This window comes from Nanorana parkeri, unplaced genomic scaffold (genome assembly GCF_000935625.1).
Source record: "Nanorana parkeri isolate BGI_ZX_2015 unplaced genomic scaffold, ASM93562v1 scaffold418, whole genome shotgun sequence".
NCBI lineage: Eukaryota > Metazoa > Chordata > Amphibia > Anura > Dicroglossidae > Nanorana > Nanorana parkeri.
The window spans coordinates 488376-514195 of NW_017306686.1; the positions used below are offsets into that span (position 1 = coordinate 488376).

Sequence of the window (25820 nt, forward strand, 5' to 3'; positions counted from 1 at the left end):
TCCATAGTCCGTTGCGCGGCAGGGTCCAGAGTCCGTTGCGCTGCAGAGTCCAGAGTCCGTTGCGCTGCAGAGTCCAGAGTCCGTTGCGCTGCAGAGTCCGTTGCGCTGCAGAGTCCAGAGTCTGTTGCGTTGCAGAGTCCATTCCGCTGTTTTTGTATAATATATATTATAATTTTTTAGTTTCCTTTCAGTGGAAGGTGATGTAGGTGGATACGGGCGTCTGGGTCGAGAAGTGGGGAAGGCAGATGATGGAGGTTGGGGGTTTTTGAGGCCCCATCAGCAAAATCTTGCCCAAGACCCAATTGATTTTAAAGACAGCCCTGGTCCAGTGTCACTCCACCGCATTGCTTTAGACCGCCTTCCTCATAGTGACACAGGTGGACCATCCATATGCAATGTATTGGCACAACAACTTGCAGTCTTCAGCAGGGACAACTGTGATACACACAGGAGCACAATTGGGACACAGTTGTCACCCCATAACAGAAAGTGTCTGAAACAGCAACCTTCATTAGCAAGTATTATTTTAATGAAAGCTGCAGATTTAATAAGAATGAAAACCACTTTCGAAATTAGAATAACATATTGACGCGTATATGAGAGTTTAGTGATTGGGTTCAGACCTTCTTCAAATCAGATGATGCCTTGAAAATCTGTATATTTTCTTCTCATTTTAGCCAATATTTATCCAATGAACATCTTTAGTATCAGCCCAACCTGAAATGTACAAAAAGTGCAATACAAATACCAAATGAGCCCAAAGTAGATATTTATGGTAAACAGTTACTTACTTGCCATATTGTTCTTACATTTCTGTCTTTTATTTTGTCAATTTAAAAAATCAAACTCTTTAAAAAGTTATGTGTAAGAGAAAATCCAGGCAAACAGTGAAAGCAAGTCAGCAAACTACTAATTCAAGTGCAGGATTCCCAAAGCCCTATGGTTAGCTAAATAGACAGCACAGGAGGAGCAGCCTGCGCTGAATTCACAAAGCTAAAACACTCGGATAAGGAGCCTTAGTTTTAAGAACTGTGACAGTTAGTTATTTTCTACAAAGTCCAATGAGATTAGAAAATGTAATAGTCACCTCTTAAAAATAAAGGTTCTTATCCTTGTGGTACAGCTTTGTAAATTCAGCATGCTGGACAGACTTCACAAAGCGAAAACGGCTGGAAATGGAGCCTTATTTTGACAACAAAATGTGACGGCTATTTTCAGCATAGTCCAATAGGTTAGAAAATGACACATGGCTCAAAATAAAGATACTTTTCCTTCTATAGTCATAGCGACATTAGCAACAAACTTTTTAAGATTAATTCCGTAACAAAGACTAGAGGCCACCACCTAAAACTGGTAGAAAAAAAATTCAAACACAAGGGGCAAACGGGGTTCTTCTCAGTTCGCGTGGTTAGGGTCTGGAACTCGTTGCCACAAGCAGTGATTTCAGCTAATAGTTTGGAATCGCTCAAGAAGCTTTTGGACGATTTCCTGAGAGACGGTAATATACAGGGGTACAGGTACTCCTAAGAACGAGATGAATCAAGGACCTATACACACACACACACACAATAGGTTGGACTTGATGGACATATGTCTTTATTCAACCTCAAATACTATGTAACTATGTAATTGTGGTAAAGCTTTGTGAATAAGGCCTACTAGGCTGAATACGAGATAAAACACTCATATAAGGAGTCTTATTTTGAAAAAAACGTGCCAGTTATTTTCAGCATAGTCAAATAGGTTAGAAAATTACAGTCACGTGGCTATAAATAAAGATCCATATCCTTGTGGTAAAGTTTTGTGAATTCAGCCTACTGTCTCTTATCTTCTGAATGTGCAGTGTGTGAGGTCTGACATTTAATAGGCTAGCAACTGTCAGACCTCAGGTGATCTCCAACCCCTCAGGTGCTAAAGTTGGGCTCGAACACCTGGATAAGGAGCCTTCTTTTAAAAAAAATGTGACCATAATTTTCAGCATAGTCCAATGTGATTACAAAATGACAGTCACGTGGCTCAAAATAAAGATCCTGATCCTTGTGGTAAAGTTTTGTGAATTCAGCCTACTGTCTCCTATCTTCTGAGTGTGCAGCGTATGAGGTCTGCCATTTGACAATCCAGCAAATGTCAGACCTCAGGTGATCTGTAGCCCCTGAGGTGCTAAAGTCGGGCTCGGACAAGATAAACAAAGCTAAATAAGGGAGCAAGCATAAACTATTCATAAGTAAACCTGCACAATTATATCAAAGACGGACTATTCTCCCTCGTGACTGGTGTTCTGGAATTCTGACTGGAGCTGAAACAAAAGCAGAAAGCGGCTTCTGCAGTGAATAATAATAAATCCGCCTTCCTCATCCTTACATTGCAGTTCGGAGTCCTTATTTGGGCAAATTACAGAGAATGACTAAACTATTTTCTGTTTGGCACATCAGAAAGTCATAAAAAAAAGAAAATATAATATGGCTCCTTCCACATTCCATCATTTTCCATTGGAATGATGTGCTAAGAATTTAAAGTGCTCGGTCTGGCACACAATCTGATACAACAGAAGCAGCTAAATGCAAAACACCCAAGTGAAGCAAAACCGAGAAATACGCACAACGCTCCGAGTCTGTCTGGGGTCCAGACTGATGGATCTAATTACCCAGCAGACTGTTCATTCCTTCAGACGAGATCCTGGCTGTTTTAGGTCACGGGATCCCTGAGAGGAATCGTTCTGCAAAGCCAGTCAGAGGGACTCCTGGGGAAGAGAACGTTGACGTCTCTACTCGCCTTGTCAAGTGGACAGTAGCAGATAAAAACATGAAGGAGCTTTGGTGGGAAAACGGCAGAAATAACCCCCAGCTATGGCCTCATGGCTAATACAACGCCTCTGAATTTTCCATTCGTCTTCTCTTTCATCTCATGCAAACTTTGCTAAAATACCCGGATAAGGAGCCTTATTTTGAAAGACATGTGACCGTTATTTTCAGCAAAGTCCAATGAGATTAGAAAATGACAGTCACATGGCTCAAAATAAGGATCCTTGTGTTTATTATTATTATTATTATTACAGGTATTTATAAAGCGCTGACAATTTACGCAGCGCTTTACATAGTTGCACATTCACATCAGTCCCTACCCTCAAGGAGCTCACAATCTAAGGTTCCCATCTCACATATATACAGGGCCAATTTCGACCGGAGCCAATTAATCTACCAGCATGTCTTTGGAGTGTGGGAGGAAACCAGAGTACCCGGAGGAAACCCACGCACGCACAGGGAGAACATGCAAACTCATTTGCAGATAGTGATCTGGCCGGGATTCAAACCAGGGACCCCCAGTACTGCAAGGCAGAAGGGCTCCACGCTATGCCACTATGCTGCCACTTCCTGGTTTAAGTCCTACATAGCGTCTTGTCCATCACTCTCACCTAAATGCTGCCTATGCCACTATGCTGCCACTTCCTGGTTTAAGTCCTACATAGCGTCTTGTCCATCACTCTCACCTAAATGCTGCCTATGCCACTATGCTGCCACTTCCTGGTTTAAGTCCTACATAGCGTCTTGTCCATCACTCTCACCTAAATGCTGCCTATGCCACTATGCTGCCACTTCCTGGTTTAAGTCCTACATAGCGTCTTGTCCATCACTCTACCTTTCACCTAAATCTGAACTCCGGCCTTCCCCTCAGTCTTGCACAGTTGTACCGGTTCCTCTCCTGGACTGAAATGGCTTCCTCTGATTTCACAGAGGAAGCAGAAGCGCTAACCACTACGCCATGGAACTTTACCCTTATCTTTGAAATGACAACAAAGACCAATCTACAAACAGATACTTACAGATAATTGCTGGGGTAGCCCCACTGCAAGGGTTAATACAATTTCTGCCCAGAGTTGTGCTTTAAATCACAGGACATGTCTAATCGTATTACTAACAGTTTGATGGGCAGGGCCATTCACATATATGTATGTCAGCTCTGTATTTAGCTGCATTGTGTGAACCTATTTCCAGTGACATACAGAAGGTAATATCATTTCATCCACCTGGGGTATTGTTCATCTCAAGCATACCGATCTTCTGAATATTAAAGTCAATTTTCTGTACAAGTACATTTTAAAGCTCATGTCAATTACGTTTTTGTGTACATGTAGGCTGTGACGTCCAGCTGCTGGTCGGTGCTCAAGCAGAAGAAGCAACAAATAAAGGTAAAAATTCGAATAAAAAGGTAAAAAGTAAAATTATTTTCAGCTCGACTACCAAACATATCACATCTCTGTATTTGTTGAATGGGGAGGCATTTGATGTCCTTGCATGTACGAGAGACTGAGGTGGTTTGGGGGTAATTGGGTTGAAATTTTTTTCTAAGCTTATATGTTTCTAAATCAATTTTTTGGATCTTTTGTATTATATTTTGTATGATTTGTGTAAAATTTTTATTTTTACAAATACCCATTTAATATACCAGTGACACCGTTGTCTGTGAGCATTACACACATTCTACACAGAGAGTGGGTAGCAGAAGCTTGTCATTGGTGTTTGCCAAATGCGACAATGGCAATGAATGGGACTGCACCGAAACCATGGACCCATGACTGTAATTAAAAATCCCTGTTGGGATGACAAAACCCCCCCCTCCCCCCCCAGCATTCTGGAGGCAGCGGTATTGCCCCCTAAATGCCAGGCAGCTGCTGCCGGAAAGAATGTTGTGAAGGAATGTGTATATATTATTATTATTATTATACAGGATTTAGATAGCGCCGGTTTGCACAGCGCTTTACAATATAAGGAAGACATTACAATCACAATACAAGTCAAGACAAGAGGGTAAGGAGGGCCCTGCCCCTGAGGGCTTACAATCTAAAAGGGAGGGGCCAGTGATATATGAGGAGGTAGCTGTGTGGGGATGAATTGTTTGAGAAAGGGATAGTTCAGTGGTTAGTTTAAGGCGGGATAGGCTTCCCTCAAGAGATGAGTCTTTAGGGATCAGCTAAAAATAGGCAGAATAGGAGATGGCTGGACAGGTTGGGGTATGGAGTTCCAAAGGATGGGAGAGACACTAGAGAAGTCCTGGAGGTGAGCATGGGAGGAGTTGATGAGGAAGCTAGAGAGATGGAGGGGACGGCTAGGGTGATACTTTGAGACGAGGTTTGAGATAAAGATGGGGGCAGAGTTGTATTTGAATTTCTTTATCGTCCATTTGGTTTTTATATTCCACCATCTTCTCTCTCTCTAAACTCTAAACAAGTACCAGGTTCAGTGCGAATCTAACTGGCCTTTTGTAGATAAGGTTTAGGTGCACGCACACTCAGAATTATGATAATTGCAAGGCATATAACGTGGTGTGCTAGTTAATTAGGGCTGCAGCTAATGATTATTTCCATCTAATCGATTGGTTGTATTAAAAATGTTTATTTATTTCTCTCTCCCCCCCCCCCCATCTCTCATCGATGCTAAGAATCGATTAGTTGCTGCAGCCCTATAGTTAATTAACTTTAGGAATTGCTAATTCTGAAACTGAGTGTGTGTGTTGGTTTGCATTCCTCACATGATCATGCTAAACAAAGGGCAATATTGTATACAACTAACAACCTGTCGGAGTTCCTGCCCAGATCACTTTTCAGAGGGATGGTAAAGCCGAGTGCTTGCCTGAACAAGGCCTAAAGTTGTATGCAAATCTCAACATTCTTAGTAAAAGTCAAGCTTGGCCTCACCCCTAATGTGGCTCATTTGGTCCAATCATGTCATTGGTGGTGTACCTGACCAGTAGGGAGCCCGGGGGGTAGTTTGAGGCTCGGCCAAGTTTATCATCAAGACTGTCTTTGTTATCTCTTGTTCTAGTCAATATTTTGACATTGATTTTTTACTTGAAGGTGAAATCCACCTACCTCTTTGAATTGATCAGGTTTGGCCTTGATTCTGAATCTTGAATCTGTTATCCTCCTGCATTACACATACAAAATATGCACACACATATAGTTTGTTGATACCTCTTGGCATTACAGGAAATTATATATATATATATATATAATATGGCACATTTTCTTAGCATCACCTCCAAGCAGAACTATAGTAACCCAGAGCTTGGATCTTGCAATGAAAAGGAAGCAGCTGAACGAGGATTTGATGTCCTTGGTTTGTTTCCAGCAGTGACAAGAAATCAGATCTCTACACCTGACTACATCTTGAGCTGACATAAATAACAATTGCTCAAGTCCTAATGGCTCATATACCCTGGTGCCGTGTGCACAGACCTCCTGGTGCCAGATCTTCATGCCTACTGAGCTAGTGGGGGCATTTGGGGGAAGCGTTGAACAGAACGATGCTGTAGCATCCCTACCTATAATAATTTGTTCTTAGAGCAGTGTACACTGAGGCAAAACCTTTGCTAAGAACTATTGTGAGCTGTTTGAATGTAGACACTGCATTGGTGTCCATGCCAGCGCCCCCAAGTTAACACCTTTGTGTATGGGATTTTAAAAAGAAACAAACAGTCATCATTGGGCTTTTGCCAGAATCTGAATATTGTCGTAAAGTGTATCTATTAGGGATGCACCGATACCGGTTTTTCAGTATAGAGTGCTGATACTTTTTTTCAGTGCTCGCCGATACCGAGTACAGAGTACTGTTGCCGTGTGCCCAGATTATCAGGAAGTCGACTGTCTGATCATGACCTGTTGCCTGGCTTACTGATTGCCTGTGAAGCTGGTGTACTAGCGAAAGAACACCGTCTTCACATGCTGGGCGGCGAGTAATGAAGTGCCACTGAGATTGCCACTATTTTCACTGTTCTCATTGTTAAATTGATCTCCACTTGCAGATATCCGTATGTGCACAGGAGGAAATTAATAATGGAGTCATCGCAAGAGCCTCATATAAACTGTGATTTCTTTTTATTTTCAGGTGCCTGAGGGATTCTTTGCCCATTTCTATGCAGTCTGCGAGCACATAAGTCCAGTTTTGGCCTGGGGATTCCTGGGACCCAGAAATTCACTAAATGACCTTTGCTGCTTCTATAAGGTACTGAACACGTCTACTGAAACTTATAACGGGCCTTCCCCTTTTCATACATGGGGTCAGCCATTTTGTGCCTTATACAGTATGTATGTGTGTGTGTGTATATATATATATATATATATACACACAGTAAACTCCCAGTTATCCGTCATCCACAGGGATTGGTAAATTCCAGGTAAATGTAGTTTTTGGTTACTTGAGAGTTACTAGTAAAAATAGGTCGAACTAATGCCATACCGCATACTATACCAAACCATAATATAAACTCTGTATTGATGTTATATTAATATTGAATTGCAGTAATCACAAGCAAATTAAGACAAATAGACACATGATCATTTGCAGGATAATCCATACCGCAGATCAGCAGAGTACACAGGGGATTTTTTTTTACCTGGGTAGATGAGAGTTCTGGTTGAATTCCGGATAACAGAGCGTTTACTGTATGTATATATATATATAATGTGTGTGTGTGTATAGATGATAGAACATTCGATGGGCTTAAGGGCTCGTTCACATGCATTGCCCAACCCAGTCCCAACACATAGACAAGGCAGTGTGCCTCATGTCATATTGTTTCAATTCATCCCAATGATCTGCATTATTGTATGATGAATAAAGCAGGGCAGGTTGCATTTTTTTGCGGCGTTCAATAGAGTATAAAGTTGAACGCTTTTGTGACCAGAGCTTTTTAAGGCTTGAATGCCCAGACTATATTTAGCAGTGTTGTTATGCATCAGATACTTGCCAATAACTCTATGACTAATTCTTCTGGTTGGCCAGGTTTCTGAGAACTAGGAACACACACAATTGCACATTCCTGGTTCTCTGCTGCAAGGTAATCAATGTTCTTATGGCAAGCGGCATTTTACATTTTGATATTGCAGTCACCAAGGGGTTAATAAAAAGGTAAGCATTGTGATGTGCTTTACAACATATCGCAGCATAGAACAGCAGGCGGGCGTTTTGCGCAGCTTCACATGCACCCGTTGATGTGAACGTGCCCTTAGACTCTATCATTGTGGCAGAATAATATCCTCCCTTTCTCTTTTGTACACAGGTTCAGGTTCTGCATTTCTTGAAGGACATATTTGATCTGGAGAAGGTCTGCTATTCCAGTGTGGAGAGTCTGTCGGAAGACATTTTGCAGTGTCTCCAGCACCGCATGGAGCTGCTGGAGGCTTTTTTAAGAAGAGACTCATCCAAAGCCCTGTATTTCCCATCCCACGTATACCAAGCGCCTAAACCCTTTCTAGGATAAATTATATATAGCCAGGACCGGTCACTTACACACGGTCAGCCATGTTTTGTTTTTTTAGAGCACAGGGTATAAATTCATCATGAGCCACATTGGATGTTGGGGGCTGAGAATGGGCTGGGATGGTTCAATGGTTATGAATGTCATTTGCTTCCAGTTTCAGCTTCCGAACATGCTCTCACACTACTAAATAGCTGTCTTTCGTGTGTAGAGGACAGGTGCTCTTTAACTCCAGGCTTCCCCTATAGAGCAACAAGTTGACATTCCATTCATTTCCCGCTGCCAGAACCGGCCTTCCACAATTGATATCCTCTAACCCAGTGGTTCTCAACTCGTGGGTCGTGACCCAAAAGTGGGTCGCGACACCCTCTGCAGTGGGTCGCGGCGTCATGTCTGCATAGAACGGCCACTCTAACCTGTACTGTATACTTGCAAATGCATCACACTGTCTTCATGTTCATTTCTACACGTTGCATTCACTTCAGATTGGCTCAGATTTCCATATCTGGCTTTAATATACCTAGTTATACAAGGAACACATGGAGCCTGTGGCTCTAGTTCAAGGTGAATGTTTAATATTCAGTTTCCTCTTTTACATGATCGGCTTAAAGGAGAACTCCGCCTATACGTTTTTGGTGGCGGGTGGTGAAGAAAAGGAAAAAAAGTATGACTCATTCTCTGGGCCTCTTTCCCAAAATCTAATGTTTGCACATGTCCTGCCCCAGGTACTTCCTTTTTCCCCATTCTGCTTCTTTATAGGAACAGGAGAACGGATGAAAGTCATGTTTCCTTTGTTGTGAACCTCCCCCCAAAATGTTGGAGGTGATCCTTATAGGAAACCTGTCATATGGAGGCTGCCATTGCTGATTTTTGCTCGGTTGTAACTCTTACTCTTGACACTTTTGCTTTAAAACTTTGTATCACTAACCCGAAACATGTACGCAGATCAGGTTTATGACTTTTCTCTGACTCTCTTTTGCCGCAGATTTGTTCCGGGTCAGATACTTGGAAAGTAATGATGCTTAAAAGCCAGGTGATAAGCATTTTCAGATAGTGGTCAGCAATGGCAATGACAGGTTTCCCGTGCACTAAAAAATAATACCCGCAGCTTATCTTAGATGTATTTAGCAGTGTTTACGCTATGACATAATAATGTATATTTATGAATTGAAGGGAATCTTTCACAAAGCAGAACCATGTGAACACACCTATGCGTGAAGCTGCTGTTTTCTGATTCTTGGATTGCTGCATGCTTGTTCCAGGGCAGTGATGCTAAACCTGTTCAGCTTTACTGTGAGCGACATCAAAGTCCCAGAACTAGTATATGGCCTGGGAGTCCGAGACTTGTTTTTTCCATCTGTGGCTTCTCACACAGCTTCTCTTTTCACCAGTGTTTAGGGCCTCTGGGGTGCTACATAAGACTAAGGGGGTTATTCACTAAAGAGCCGAAGGATGTAGCCATAGTTTTGGCTAATCTGGAGCCCTGCGTTTCAGTGTAACCGAAGGGCTGCTATAGAAGCTATTCACAATATCCCGTACAGCAGCCGAACAGCTCAGCCGAGCCGAACGCATATGCTCTGGCTTGGCTCGGATGAGCCGAAGTCACAGTCAAAGCAGTGTGAACGGTCTGCCGAAGCAGACAGTTCTCTCCGCAAATGTAAACAAATAATAATGAAGTAAATAACCCCACAAGTAGGGAGGCACCGATACCGGTATTTTGGTACCGAGTACCGATATATTTTTTTTCCGTACTCGCCGATACCAAGTACCGGAAGTCCCATTCAGGAAGCCAAGGCGGCATGTAAAGACTTGCATGAGATGACGAGGGAGCATGAAGCGTCATTACACGGCGCCTGGCTTCGTGATTGGCCAGCTTCCCGACCAATCAGGAAGTCAGGCAGCGCGTCATTACTTGTGACGAGAGAGCATGGAGCCAATCATTACACGCGGCCCGGGTTCCTGATACAGGAAGTATCGGGCTAGGCATCGGAGCATTTGGGCGAGTACGAGTATTCGCCCAAAACTAGTATCGGTACATCCCTACCCATAAGAATCCTACAGTACAATCTGATCCATATAAAGGACACTTGGCAGACCGCGCAAAGATTCAGGATGGTCTTGTTTTACCAACCCTAACGTGCATCCGTCACCTATTTTAGTAAAAGTTCTGCCAAACCACAGGTTGCCAGAAAACCCTCCTCTGTGCACCTGAGACAATCTCATTGGACAGGGCAATTACAGTTTTTGGAGCTTAGCCCAAAAATTATGGGAGAAGTAAGTTCCCAATAAAGAAATTAAAATTTAGAAGATGCAAACAGAGGCTAGTAACAGGCAGAGGCGGCCCCAGGCCGGGTGTCACCCTGCAGAGGCATAATCATGCATGCGGATGACAGCATCATGCACATTGACGTCGTGTGCACCTAACTGGGTGGCCATCTTGATAATGGACGCCGGCAAAGGGAGGAGGAGGACGGGTGCCCTCCCCTCTTGTGCAGTTGTCAGGCTTTCGGTCCACGATTGAGTGCCCAGCTTTTTAGAGGGGGGCGACACCAAAGTGACTGTCAGTCATTTGGTGTCACCCGGTGCGGGCTACACCCCCCGTAAACCTTCCCCCCCTGTGATGAAAATACACGGCCTGGCCAAAAAAAAAAGTCACACACTTTAATATTTAGTTGGACCACCTTTTGATTACGGCATGCATTGGCCATGGCATCGTTTCATTAAGCTTATGCAATGTCACAACATATATTTCCGTCCAGATTTACATACATTTTCACCAAGATCTTGTAGTGATGATGGGAGAGTCGGACCTCTGTGTGAAAGTCTTCTCCAGCACATCCCAAAGATTCTCAACGGGGTTAACGTCTGGACTCTGTGGTGGCCAATCCATGTGTGACAATGATGTCTCATGTTTCCTGAACCACTCTTTCACAATCTGAGCCCGATGAATCCTGGCATTGTCATCCTGGAATATGCCCAATGTGCCATCAGGGAAGAAATAATCCATTAATGGAAAGACCTGGTCATTCAGTATTTTGACCTCATTTTTTGGGGACATAACATATGAAACATCACTGCAGTAATTATCCAACAGAAGGCTCTAACCTATTGGCTTAGCTAAATCCAAGTGGTGCCTTTTTTTTTGGCCAGGCAGTGTATATGAAAAGCCTTTCCTTGTTATGTTGATCCAGAAGATATTTGTATTGATATGTTTGCGAGCAATTTCCATTTGCGTTTAGATGTTCACAGCAATTTGCCTTTTTTTGTTTTATGGGCCACTGTCTAGTGAAAAGTTGTATAGCCTTGGTGTGACCCATAAAGTGGCTCCTCCCCCCAAACTCTGCTGTGTGTTTTGGTGCATTTTAAAGGTTAGAGCATCCAAAAATACCATTTGATTTGTTTGTGTATGCCCACAGGTTGAAGAACCTGGCAGCATCTTATATTTTGCATGTTGGATGCCAGAATCCAGTTGTAAATCTTCCCATATGTGTGGCTTTGTGACAACCTTGTAAGGCTGAAATTGAGCCTAATTTATCATATCTAAAATCAGAACTACCGTATTTTTCGCTCCATAAGACGCACTCCCCCCAAAAAAGGGGGGCAAAAATGTGTGTGCGTCTTATGGAGCGAATCCCGACATCCGGGACATGCCATTTCGGGCGCCGGGCGAGTATTTTGTTTGTACATTTAGCCCTGCTCCGGACAAGCAGAGATAAATGTACAGCGTGGGGCCGCTGCTTGTTTAATACAAGTGATCTAATCAGATCACTTGTATCAAATCGAGCAACGGAGCCAAACGTGTCCTGGCCCCCCCCCGCCGTGGTTTTTTTGGGGTCCCCTTCTCCTCTGGGGGACCCGTGACCACGGCATAGGAGCTCACCATAGAGCCCGTCCGTTCTTCATCTGCTGTGTGTGATCACTGAGACAGGTGGCGCTGTAATCACAGCGCCACCTGTCTGACCTGTCACTTACTGCATCTGCGGTCACAGAACCCCTGCGTCCTATGGTCCGGTGCGCCTTATGGAGCGCAAAATACGGTAGTTGTGTGCCGCCTTAGCAACCGGTCAGTTTCAAGTTTCGGTTCCCCAGCTGTCATTTATTAGAAAAAGTTTGCATGGTGGGGCATTACAGACCAGAACTATTTTGTCAACCTTTGGTCTTTTATCGTAGCCAGGAAGATTTAAACCTGCCGGAAACAATAACAGTGGGAGGATGGAAGATGGTTTCTGGTTGCTTGTGATGGGAAAAATGCAGAGAGTCCTTTTTGGGGACCATTGCTCTAATTCTAAACACTCTAATAATGAAGTCCATGGTATTGAAAACTCCATGCTTGTTATCTGTAGTTGCCAGTAGGATTTCATGCTCTAAAGATTTAAATTACCTGATTGCATGCCATCGGTAGCAGGGTTGGTTTCCTATTTCTTCAAACTGTATACAGTATGTCAGCCCCAAGGAGTTGGCCAAGCTCACCAACTCCTCAGTACCCAGAGCTAATATATCATCTTTGGGTGGACTTGGCCATTTATTATAGAGTTTGGTTTGTTTTTACATCCCCTGGAAATGTGGTGGCCTTGACTGAGAAGGTGCTAACTGTTTACACTGCAGTTTACATGGCTCTCAGGGAGATTCTTGAGAAAAATAAGACCAAGATAAGCTGTTTACATTGACCTGTGACCTTCCTTCTCTTCTTCAGATCCCATCCGCCATGCCGGCTAAATGGCATGCTGGGAATTCTTGATCAACAAGAGCTGGTTGGCCAGGAGCTGCCCCAGCTTGGTTTACATTCTTCTGTCTATATAAACTGTAAATATTTATGTGGTCAATGTGAAGAACAAATATCTGTTACATGCTATTGCACTTTTTTTGCACACAGTTTACAGAGAATTGTCATTTGTTTCTGAAGAGACATGTGACCTTCCCATTTCATTCAGTCTCCAGGGTCTTATGTATTACATTTCTCCATGTTCCCCCACAGCAGCTGATAAACCTTACAAGAGAACAGTGATAGTTTTATCCTTAGTGGTTGTGCTGTGCAACTTGGTTCCAGACATTGTTCGTATACAGCGGTACCTCGGTTCACGAACGCTTCTGTTCGCGAACAGGAAGTTCGGCAACATTTTGCTTCCATTCGCCAACTCCGCATCGGGTGACAAACACAACCGCAGCCATCTTCCCTGCTCTGACACTGGTCGTGGCTTCCTCTAGTCGACATCGCGGTCTGATCGCAGTTTGATTCGGTCCGCGACCAATTCGTTTTGCGACCAGAATCGTGGAATGAATTAAGTTTGTGAACCGAGGTACCACTGTACTATAGAGACCCTATCATTTCATTGTCATAGCCTGTCCCCTTTCACACTCTTGAAGTAGGAGGTAGGGAGGTCAGCACTTGGAGGCTATAGAAGCCCATCATCTAATACATTAAAGCCCAACTGAAGCTTTGTCAATTATTACTATAATGTAATAGATATATGTAAACAAATGGAGACTTTAATACCACTTTAAGGTACTTAAATGTATTTTTAAGATTTAACTTTAACTGAGTTTAGTGTCACTTTAAAGTTACAACGTGCTGCAGTTTTCTTCCAACGGTTCCTATCATTGTAGGGGGGAGCAGAGGGGAAATCTTGTTGTCTTGTTCCACTTTAACAGCCTTTTCTAGTGCTTGCCGTCAGCTGTGAAACAGCAGCTAGAAAAATAGCTGGAAGTGGAATGTAGACACATTGAAACCCCAACCGTTCTTAAAAACAAAATCAGACTTGAAGAGTTCACCGGTGGAGAAACATTTGAGTTTGATCCTGACCAATGATATGCCTTCTTTAACTCCAGGAAAATCACACACTTACCCATGTAGCGGGACTATCCCTGCATTGCAAGGGTCGTGTGCTTGTTTTGTCTAGGGGGGCTCAAATAAAGCTGTTTTACTCACCTGATCCTCAGTCCCTCTGGCTGCATCTGGGCTGCTAGACCCGCCCCCGGAGCCTCTATTCCCTTGGACTCCGGTGGTCTAAGGACTGCTGATGTCATCACATCTAATGCAGGTCCATTGACTTTCATTAGACGTGAGGACACAGAGGAACATTCCATAGCTGGAGCCACTGCAGGACCAAGGATCAGGTAAGTAAATCTGCTTTATTCAAGGCCCCCTAGACATAATGAGTACTTAACCCTTTGCAGTAACGGGGTAGTTTGTGATTTTCCCCAAAGTTCTTTTTTAAAATTTGAATGCACGGCTGGTTTAAATGACCTTTTCGCTGAACTGCCTTGATTGAATATTTTAAATATTTCCTTTGTGTACGTTCCTTCCGTATTCAAAAGCACATTTCTTGTTACTACCTTTGACTATTGTTATTAGTGAAAATAGTTCCAGGGGTTCTATTATACAGCAATACTACACAGGGGCATTACAGAGTACATTGCAACAGAACGTGATCTGTCACTGAGTAGCTTTGTGCAGCAATATAGCTTATTATCATAGATGCCCTTTCACAGCAATGTAGCATATTAACTCGGCATATTGATAGAGTAACAGAACAGTGTGCAGAAATACAGGACACACTGTGTGGTAGTATAAAACGCACACAATCAACAAAGACAGCAGGTTTATTTGCAGCCTGTAAGTTGTAGTTGTGGAACGATAAATCCCAGTACAGTAAACTCCCCGTTATCCGGCATCCACGGCGATTGGTAGATTCCAAAATAATGTAGTTTCTGGTTGCTTGAGAGTTACTACTAAAATAGGTCTAACTAATGCCATACCCCATACTATACCCTAACATTAACTCTTTCAGTGGTATCACAAGGGGGTGCGGTCCGCACCTGGGGGACACCATTGAAGGGGTGACTGACAGTCATTTTGGTGTCACCCCCTCTGAAAAGTCGAGCACTTGGTCATGGACCGAGAGCCTGACAGCTGCAGGAGAGAGAGGAGGGGACCCAGCAGCATACCTTATCCCGCTGTGTGAACAACCCTTCCTCTCTCTGCCACCGTCCATCACCAAGATGGCCGCCGGCAGGTATCAAAAAGATGACCGCGCATGCGCGATGACGTCACAGCAGGGTGTCACCCGGTATCCGCTCCGAGTGACACCAGGCCTCGGAGCGCCCATGAACTCTGTATTGACTTCATATTAATATTGAAATGCAGGAATCAAAAGCAAATTAAGACAAATAGACACCCGATCACTTCCACTGTAATACATGCCGCAGATCAGCAGAACAGTGAGTACACAGGCGATTTGTTTTTCTGGCTAGATGAGAGTTCTGGTTAGTTGAACACCGGATACCTGAGAGTTTACTGTATATGGGTGCCCTTAGTAGCTTTTAGTCTTTACAGCAGCTGAAAGGCCACAGGTTGCAAAAGACCATTGCATGGTGCATGTATAAGTTTGTAGACCCTTTGAAATAGTTTAAAGGGATAGTTCACCTGGTCGCAAAAACTAAAGTAGGGTATACATGGTGAGAATCTTGGCCAGTCCTTGATGAAGTGGCCGAAAATTGGCCCATTTCCTTTAAACCAGATGATTTTAGATAAAGCTCAACCACATTACACTGAACATAAGTTGATGAGCGCACTCAACAGCCCACCTCAATATGTGAAGAGTTAAATGTTTACCCGCTGACATTTTCACCATGACTGTTATTTATATTATTGAAATTGTCCTATCACCTACTGAAGATTGTTAGAAGGGAAACTATAATGGTTTGGGGTCCGTTTTATTTCACTTTTCTTTAACCTTCCTGGCTCGGGGTCAATTTTCAGTACCAAAAGCGGTAACCCCGAGCCACATTTGGGATTACACTGTAGCGTCTTACCTTGTCCCTACGAGCCCCACTGTGTCCTCCGACCGATGCCGGCATCCGCCTTCCGGGTTCAGTCCCATGCGAGCGCCCGCATCACAGGGGGGCAGAACCGGCGGGAAATTTAACAGTAAAAGATCGAAAAAAGAAAAAAAAACATAATGGAGAAAAAATATTGAGATAATCAGACCGCCAGGGAGGTGAAGTGTATGTAAACCTTAAATCTATTTTTCAGCAGGTGTGACATCGTGCCGGACTGGATACCATTTCCTTAACAAATAGTTTTTTGTGAATCAGTTTAAAGTTGTTTTTTTTACATGGAGTTGCTGCCGGTAACATAACTTCCCGTTGCAGGCTGACAATGCTAGCTCATTGCCCCTCAGTTAGCAGCAATGTTGTCAGACTTTCCTGAAAGTGTCTTCAGTTGGCTGTTGGTAGCTCAATGGTCAAATGAATGGGTTGACACGGCAGGCGGACATCACTACAAATTGTAAGGCAGCAGTGGCGGCCGTTGTGCTGGCCCCGGGCGAAAAGATGAAGGGGGGGCACCGGCCGAAAATTGCACTTTTGGCTAAATGCAGAAAAATCCATTTTCCTGCCGTTTTGTCCGCGCAGCCGTGATTTCTTTCCACCCCGCTGGGCGCTGCTCTTTGCAGGGAGGAGAGAAAGAGACAGCCAGCCGAGCGCTGCGGGAGGAGACTGCCGTGATCGGCCGGTGTCTCTCCTCCCACACCGCTCAGCCGCCTATCTCAGTCCGGCAGAGCGGTGTGGGGGCGGAGACAGCGCTGTCACCGGAGGCTGGGCTTTCCTTCCTACACCGCTCGCTCAGCCTCCTGTGACAGCGTGTGTCTGTGTCAGATAGGAGGCTACATACACTCAGTGATCGCTGAGTGTATGTAGATAATTGAGGACATGGTAAACTGTAAGGCAGTGGCTTAGTTTTCACCTGCAACAGGAAGTGTCGTTACTGGCAGCATCTCCAGGATATATTATACAGCTTCGAGTTGGACAATATGCATAAAAATTGTGATTTGGTCAGAATACTCGCTTGCCTAATAATTGTGCACACAGTGTATAGTTTTCATATGACAGGGCGACCTACATGAAAGGTGCATTGAAATAAAAGTCACCTTTATGTAGAAGAGCCTGCCCCCTGCCAGCTTGCTGCAATGAAGGACCCTTGCTCTCTGTGGGGAAGCAGTGGTCTCTCTCTGGAGGTCAGACACACCCCCTGTTAAATCAGACCTATAGCTGTGCAAGCAACAGGTAGCATGAGCCTTGCTGATTAGGGAGCTCTGGGTCAGCAGGGGGTGTGTCAGGTCTCTGTAGAAAGACCACGGCTTCCACATACAGAGCAAGGGTCCTGTACAGCATGCTGGCAGGGGTCAGGCTTCTTTTGGTTGCCTTCTGAAATAAAACACACAGTAAGACTCAGGGGCGTCCCGGGGCCAGGTGTCACCCGGAGCGGGTCCCGGGTGACAGCCCGCCATGACATCACCGCGCATGTGCGATGACTTCATCATGCATGCGCGGCAATCTTATTGATACCTGACGGCGGCCATCTTGGTGATGGACGCCGGCAGAGAGAGGGGACAGTCACCCGCCGGGTGCCCACCTCTCTCCTGCAACTGTCGGGCGCTCGGTCCATGACCGAGTGCCGGACTTTTCAGAGGGGGTGACACCAAAATGACTCAGTCATTTTGGTGTCACCCATCCAATGGTGCCACCCGGGTGCGGGCCGCACCCCCTTTGTGACGCCACTGGGAAAACTTTTTCAGCACTTTTTGTTTTGATGTACCTGGAACGTATTTAGCTGAGGTAAACTGAAAGTTGTATATAGCTTTAATGTAAAATAAATGAATCACATAGAAACCTGTAAGTACTTTGGCACTTATTAAACTATCGCACAGTATCAATCAGTTGAGCGAAGCTTTATTGATTTCAAGATACAAATAGACGCTTGTTGGGTCCTGTCAACACATCTTATGGCCTGTGATGGTCTTAAGCGGACCCGCTGTAGATATAAGTCAACTATAACCCTTCCACTGCTACAAATACTCCTGCCATGTCAGAACTCGTCGTCTCGTACAATCTATAGAGCTGCCGGCCTCTGCTTTATATCTTCACCTGTGTGATAGAATGCTGTGTATGGAAAGTGAATATGTATTTGATATTTCATGTGGACAATATATGTTATCAGAATGCTGCATGGATGGTTGCTTAATGGACGTTTGTGCCACTGACCTGTCTTGTGATTTGATGAATTGTTTCCATTTTGTGATTAAGTTTAAAGGACACCTGAACAGAGAGGAATACATAGCCCGCCACTGCTGGTCTTCTGTTCAAAATGCTAGTTGCTTGGCTGTCTCGGCCTTCAGTACTTTCTGAGGCACCGACCCAGAACAAACAAAAGTTTAGGAAAGTCTGCGTCTTTACATTCATATATGCAGCAGTGATCAGAGATTAGCAATGGCAGCCTTTGTACGTCCTCTGTACAGGTTTTTCTTTACAGCAAGGGTAGCCAAACGTTGGCCCTCCCACATGTTGTGGAACTATATGTCCCATAAGGCATTGCAAGACTCTGACAGCCACAGGCATGGCTCCCAGTGACAGATGCATGATCAGATTTGTAGTGTCACCATAGCTGTAGGGCCAAAGTTTGGCTACCCCTGTTTTTAAAGGGTCACTCCACTCAAAATCAATATTAGCTATTGAGGGATGCTAATGGAAGAACTGACTCTGAGACTCGTGTGGGCAATTCTTAGCAAAGTTTATTGATCTGCCCACCAAAAGGGAAGTTTAATCATTCTATGGTATTTCTTGTATTGTAAATAAAGGATCCGGAGTGAGTGAGACTCCTTTGTAGTGGATACAGACGGTGGGAGGAGTTGGGAACTGAGCTGCAGAGAGATATCTGTATCTGTGTTCCTCAGATATACAATAGGCCTGTAGGTGATCCAGCCCACCGGTATCTGCGCATGTCAGTTAGAGGGCATCAGTCATGAGGCAAGACATATACGAGATGGAAGCAGCCATTCCCTGATGCTCAGACTGTGGATAACTTCCATGGAATGATGCCAATCACAGATACGTGACATAGGGTCAGGTTTACTGTCTGCAAAGACTAAGCAAGCTGGGTGCCAGAGAAAGGCATTTCTACCTGCTGCTTCCTTCGTAGCTAATTGCCTTCATGAGTGGAGTGTCCCTTTAAGTCTAAAGTGTCATGTGTGGTATCAGTAGTAATGCACTAGTCCTTATAAAATCAACACATTCACATTGTATGAAGCAGAAAGGTGTAGAGATATACTGTATAATTATATGTCATTTTTCTACTGGATATATTTGGAATATAATATGTATGCAAAGTGTTTGATTTGGTGACTCGGAACTCTTTGATGTACAGCAGTTGTATTTTTGTGTCTTGCAAATGTCTTGCGGTTTGTATGTAATGTTGCAGAAGAGGACAAATAAGCGAAATAACAATGTATATATTCTTGGTATGTTTTGTTAAATAAACACAAATAAAAAATATATATATATATATAACACGTGTAATGTCTGTTTTTGTGGAAATAATAATTTATTATAGATGTTGGTTCCTGTTTATAACTTAAAATAAAACTTCCATACCACCACCACCTTTAAAAGGCCACTATACTAGAAATGTGGGATGGGATGCTCCATTGTTCATATTTAGACAATTGAGTGTTCATTAAAATCAACACATTTTACATCCCTCCCAAATCTCTGATGGGATAGTGGCACCTTTGGCTCTAAAATGTGTAGACGAGATGCACCCCATTGTACCCCCATGATTTATAAAATGGAAACATTATTCTTTATTTAAAGGAGAACTATGAAGTGAGTGATTTACACTCAGTCACCGTTCCCGGCAGGGATTCCCCCCTCTCTGATCCTCCAGCGCTGACTGGAGGAACAAACGGGAGGGGGCAGGCAAAGCTAGTTCTAGGCAGAGCCCACTGTCAATCAGCTAGCTGGGTGGATCTGGAAAGCATTGTCGGGATCCATCACGACTGTGGCACTCTCAGTATATGTAGCGTGCAATAGCTCGCTATATTCTAAACTTTGGGTCACGGGAGCAGGTTAGTATATGTCCTCCCGTGACCCTAAAGAGAACTATAGGATAAAAAGGTTACCCCATAGTTCTCTTTTAATAAGGACACAGATGTAAGACTCAAATGGAAAAAATGCTACACAATGAAATTACAATGACATTCAATCACCATATAATGCACAGACCTTACAGGCCCTTCAAACGTCTGATCAAATATCACACATACAGGTCACATATCTCAGGTCCAAAGAAACATATACACTTTGGATAAAACAGGTACATCTCTGTCCATATTTTATTTTACGTAATTTTCTGAAGGAAACAGGAAGTGATAGGGTAGAGGGAGCACAGAAGAGAGGAAAAGTGAGAAGTAAAAAGTGTGTGTGGGGGGGGATAATAGGGACAGAAGGGAAGAGAGGAACCAAGGGTAAGTTGAAATCAGGAGAAAGTGAGTTGGTTACCAGATGAACCTTAGGAAGTAACACCCCCATCTACCCATTCACACAGGTCCCAAGACCTCCTTTTATCATTTTATGTGTTCCTGATCACACACATGCCTACAAATAATTTTAAAACATTCTTACCTCTCTTGGTGTTTTGGAGCCTTTGGGCAGACTGTAAGCTATTCTGAACCATTAAAAAGTGAATTTGGAAGGGGGAAAGGTGGGGACATGCTCAGTTTTCCCTCATTAAAGGGATCTTTACACTCAAATCTAATTCTACCCATGCATCCCTCTATGTATGATGATTAATAATAACATAGACATGTCAGGTGATTTTGAAATACTTACACTTGCAGAGCATTCACTTCCTGGTTTGAAAGGACGAAATTACTTCAGTTTACCAAAGCAATGCACACTGGGATTGCCTTGTCATCAGCAGAGCATTGCTGGGAAATCTCATCTGTAATCTCACGAGATCTCAGGGAAAGGAATTTTCCTTCCCGTGAGATGATGTGCATGGTCACATGTCCTAGTCACATGTGCCAGAAATCCAGGAAGCAAAAGGAGAGCTAGTAAACTGCCCTTAGTAAACATGGCCACTGCCAGAAGACTGGGGAAGAAAAGAGAAATAAGGAATGCAAAGAATACAAAGCCGGCAATTATCTAGAAGTATGCGTATGTAGATTGTCCTTACTAAACATTTCTGAAGGTGTGTTTGTTGTTATGTTATAGATATGGGTAAAGGTCTGATTTAACACACAATGCTTGTAGCGTGTAACAAATCTAATGTAGGTGTTATCCCAATTTGGCAGCAAAAGTGGAAATAGACTTTTAACTTTCAGTTTCTGTTTCCTGTTTGCATGCTAGAAAACTCCACTCCTCCCGAACTATCGTAAACTTGTTTTGGGGGAAGCAATGATCAGAGAAAACTTTATAAAAAGTTATGTGCTTCCCTCTTCCCCGGAGGAGGGGGGAGAGCCCAGGTAGGGATCCAAGAGACCTCATGCCTGGATGATGGGAGAACGGATTCCCAGCCTGCTTCCAGCATCTTGCAGCAGGTTAACCCCTTCACTGCCACTCCATGGCTCTCATCACCCTGCGCTCGTTCATTGCCCAGGAATGAAGTGGTTTCCCATGCAGGGGGTCACAGTGGGAAGAGTCAAGGCTTGTATGTGTGAGTGCTGAACAGCTGAGAGCTGCTTTTGGATCGTCTGGAATGTGGTAGATGACCTGACAGCAGGACTTTTATGGAAACTCGCAGGCTGGGGAGTAAGTGCAGCCAAATGGCATCCAGTCTGATGAGAGGAGCAGAGCAGGAGAAGGACAGCTCGGCAGCAGCACGCAGGGAGCAGCTCAGTGTGGACTAGTGGAAGGGGATCTGCTCAGGGTGACAAAGGACAAGCCAGGGTGGGTGCAGCTTAATAATATCCCAAGTCTGGCACAGCAAGAAGACCGCTCAGCCAGGAATTACTGTAACTGTCTCATCTCCAGAAGAGAACTGACCATCAAGCTCTCCTCCACAGCAAGGTAAGCGCATATTAGCCACCTGCATAAGTAACCTCTTTCTAGCACCTGGTGAAGCACAATTCCCAGCATGACTTTCATTAAAGTGACACCAAACTCAGGAGTTAAATCTTAAAAATACATTCAAATACCTGAACTATTTTGTGTATCACTCGGCTGTAGATCCTCAAATCATCTCTGAATTGGTGCTGACACTGCCCTTCCTTCTGGAGGGGGGCTACTTGTGTTCCCCATGGTCTCTGTGTGTGTTGTAAAGTAGCCACCACTCCAAGCTCACTCCCGGGATGGACTACAATCTCACATTTAGTTTACTGATTTGCAATGAGATTGTGGTCTATCCCGGGAGTGAGCTTGGAGCGGTGACTACTTTATAACACACACAGGGACCATGGGGAAGAAAAGTAGCCCCCCTCCAGAAGGAAGGACAGTGTCAGCACCAATTCAGAGATGATTTGAGGATCTACAGCCGAGTGAAGCACAAGATACATTAATAGTTCAGGTACTTGAATCTATTTTTAGGATATAAGTCCTGAATTTAGTGTCACTTTAAGCTTTGGTTCTCCGGTGGTCAAGCAGGAAACCTTCAGTTTCCAGACAAGTCACAGCATAACCTGCACTCATTTTGTACCTGTTTGTTCTGTGTAAATCAAGAAGTGTTTTTGTATCTGCGCTGTATAAAATGTGTTTAAAAGTGTATAACAAACAAGTCTTTTTTTTAAGTTGGACACATTCTGAGCTATGAGAGTTCCTGGAGTTTTTGGAGAGGGGAAGTTGGCAAGTTTTAGAAAGATACCTATGATTCATGTAAGCAGTAGGATTAAATTAAAGGAAACCTGTACCTCTGGGCGTCATTTTGTTTTAAGGAACTGACATGAAACACGTATATAGATGAGAAAAATCGGAGTGAAGTCAAACATACTGATCTGCCTACTTCTTCCTTAAGCTGGCCATACAAGTTGCGATTTTCGTTGTTGCCGAGAACCCTCTTTCGATTTTAGCTCAAATACCCCATCATGCACAGACCAATGCCGAATTCAATTATCGTTCGTTAGCAATTCTAAATCACCGAATTTCTTCGATCGACAGATTTTCATTTACGCATGTGCAGTGTTTGAGTTGTGATTTTTTTTTCGTACAAAAACGCCACTAATCCGTCGATTTTCGTACAATTCAAAAAGTTTTCCAGCCTGACCGAGGAAATTCGGCCAGTTGTACAGTAATCGTTGGGTTCCAATCACCTGATAGATTATTGTTCGAAAGACCATTCGTGGAAGATTTCTGAACGATAATAGATAGGCGTATGGGCACCTTTAGAAAAGTACTGAAGTCACTGAATTAGCATGACAGCCAGGAAACATGTATTTTCAGCAGGAGAGGTTACACATGGAAGCCTCACTGCTTCCTCACCATAGGTTTCCTTTACAGCAATGACTTAACTAGTTTAATATTAAAATATTCTGGCACCAACACGATGGAGTACTTAACATTGTTTGATGACAGCTGTTAGTAAATCAACGCAAGCAGCGAATGGATCATTTTAGCGAAGTCAAAGTCACAGAATCAGCAGTGTAAAGTTCTAGGATGTCGGAGCTCATGGGTAGACGGTTTTCAGGTTTTGCTAATGAGGGGAGAGAGTTGTAGGACAGAGTACACCTAGTCAGGGTTACTAGGAGGAGAAGAGAAGCAGGAGACAGAGTTGTGATAGAAGACTTGGATGGCCAAACAAAGGACGATTATAATTTGAAATATTACAAAGACTTATTATCTTCACATTATCTACATGATCATAAGTAAAAGTAACATACAATTGTTTCATTTAACTCATGCAGTATAACTAGCAACTGTTTCTGATCTATTGCATTTTGGACACTAGACTATGTAACGGTATAGAGCAGCTTTTCTAAACCAGGGTTCCTCTAAGATCGCTAGGGGTTCCTTCAGCAATGACCAATGTCTGCCCCTCAGTAACCATTGGCATCAATGATCCTTTTAGCTGTCTGTAAGAGGGGCAGTCCTCCCACTCATAATAATGTAAGATTAACCTTCTCCAACTATAAGGGGGTCCTTCATCCATTGGCCATCAATGTAATGAACCACTACACTGACCACCAATGTAAGGGGAGCATTGCAATGTTCACTGTCTGTGTGATTTTCTGTCTATTGCTTGATTTCTTGGTTATTATTCATTATAATTCTGTGTTCTAGAGTGGGGGGGGGGTGTTCTTTATTGTAATATATATATATACATTGAGTGGCCAGATTATTATGACCACCCCATCAGTACTTCGTTGGCCACGAGATGACTCCACGAGATGACTTCGTTGGGCCGCCTCGTGACTCCACGATATGTTGAAAGGTGATGCGAGGAATCTGACACGGCACTGTTGCCCTTCTGTTGTCTTGTACCAGTCTTGCCACTCTCCGTTCTGCCCTAACATTGACTAGTCGCTGACGGCCACAATTCGCACGTTCAGACCCAGATTTTCGGCTGACAGTCCGGTCTTTAAACACTTTAACAACAGCTGCTCCTGAACATTTAAGGAATTCTGCTGTTTTGCTGATACTCGCTCCATGGCTCCGAGCGCCAACAATCATCCCACGTTCAAAGGCTGTTAAATCGCGTTGTTTGCCCGTATCTTCAGAAACAAATCACTTCTACTGTCGTGGTAAACAACCTGCTTCCCTATTTATAATGGTCTGGCCCTCTAGCTACTTCAGTGCCAAATTATAGCTAATTATAGGTAATTTGCCTACAAACGTCAGGTGGTCATAATAATCTGGCCACTCAGTGTGTGTATATATATATATATACCCTACTGGTCACGATAATGTACTGTAAGCTGTTAATATAAGAATTTAGTAGGGGTTCCCTGCAAAATAAAAGAGTTCAAGGGCTCCTCCATGTTAAAAAGGTTGAGAAGGGCTGGTATAGACTGTCACTACACCATACTCCACACAATCACTTGTATTGATAGTTTGTTGAAAAAAATCTACAATGATTTTTAAAAAAAAACAGAAGTTGGGAAATCATTTTGGCCGATATCTTCCCTTCTCAGGGTAGGTTCACACCTAGGTGACACCTCACCTCGCGGCAATCATGCATGATTCCTGGCAGGAGTCGCCAAGGTGTGAACCAATCGTGCTGTGGGTGCCATTATTTTCTAATGGCACCCCAGTCGCGCCGTTCCGGCCGTGCTTCCAAACACGATCGTGGCTAAAATAGCAGCGCCTCATGTCTCGCAAAAAAATAGGTACTTGTACTTTTTTTCTGCGGTTGCCTCGCGGATGTCACCTCATTGAAATCAATGGGGCCGCGCAGCAATCGCTGCCTGCATTGCACAGAACCGAGCGATCGCGGGACGCGCGTCCCGGGTGTTGTGCGGTGTAGTGCCGGTGCGAACCTAGCCTTATACCTACCCAGTAATCATTTTGGTAGCAAGATTATACACTTGTCAATTGGATTTGTTGAATTTTACAAAGTACTGGTTATTGTATGAGCAACTACAGCCAGATGGAGGTTATTTTTTAAAAAAGTGGACTGTGGTGCCCTTTCTACAATATGGACGAGTTAGGTCAGGAGTGGCACTTAGGCCTTGTTCACACCAAGCGCGTTCCAGGAGCAGAGCAGAGCAGTTACAGACCGGATCAAAACTGCCTCCAATGTATTCCAATGGTATTTTGGGCTCTAGTTCACACCGCAGCGTTCAGTTCCAGAGCATGTAAAAAAA

The 25820-nt window shown here is 43.8% G+C and overlaps 2 protein-coding genes across 7 annotated transcripts in view; both read left to right on the forward strand.

Moving 5' to 3' along the window:
- MIGA1 (mitoguardin 1) overlaps positions 1 to 9269 on the forward strand; it is a 45324-nt gene extending 36055 nt beyond the window's left edge. Inside the window, exons 14-18 of the mRNA XM_018559862.1 lie at positions 4133 to 4186; positions 6882 to 6998; positions 8056 to 8223; positions 8778 to 8917; positions 9239 to 9269. Coding sequence (XP_018415364.1) covers positions 4133 to 4186; positions 6882 to 6998; positions 8056 to 8223; positions 8778 to 8917; positions 9239 to 9269 — 510 coding nt within the window. The remainder of the gene's footprint in view (positions 1 to 4132; positions 4187 to 6881; positions 6999 to 8055; positions 8224 to 8777; positions 8918 to 9238) is intronic.
- Positions 9270 to 21517: 12248 nt separating this feature from the next.
- The window catches only part of NEXN (nexilin F-actin binding protein), a 43589-nt gene continuing 39286 nt past the window's right edge, over positions 21518 to 25820 (forward strand). For 5 of the 6 annotated variants that reach the window (XM_018559874.1, XM_018559876.1, XM_018559878.1 and 2 more), the window contains exon 1: positions 21518 to 22095. The gene's annotated coding sequence lies outside the window, so the exon portion shown is untranslated. The remainder of the gene's footprint in view (positions 22096 to 25820) is intronic. The other variant, XM_018559877.1, reaches the window with a different exon arrangement.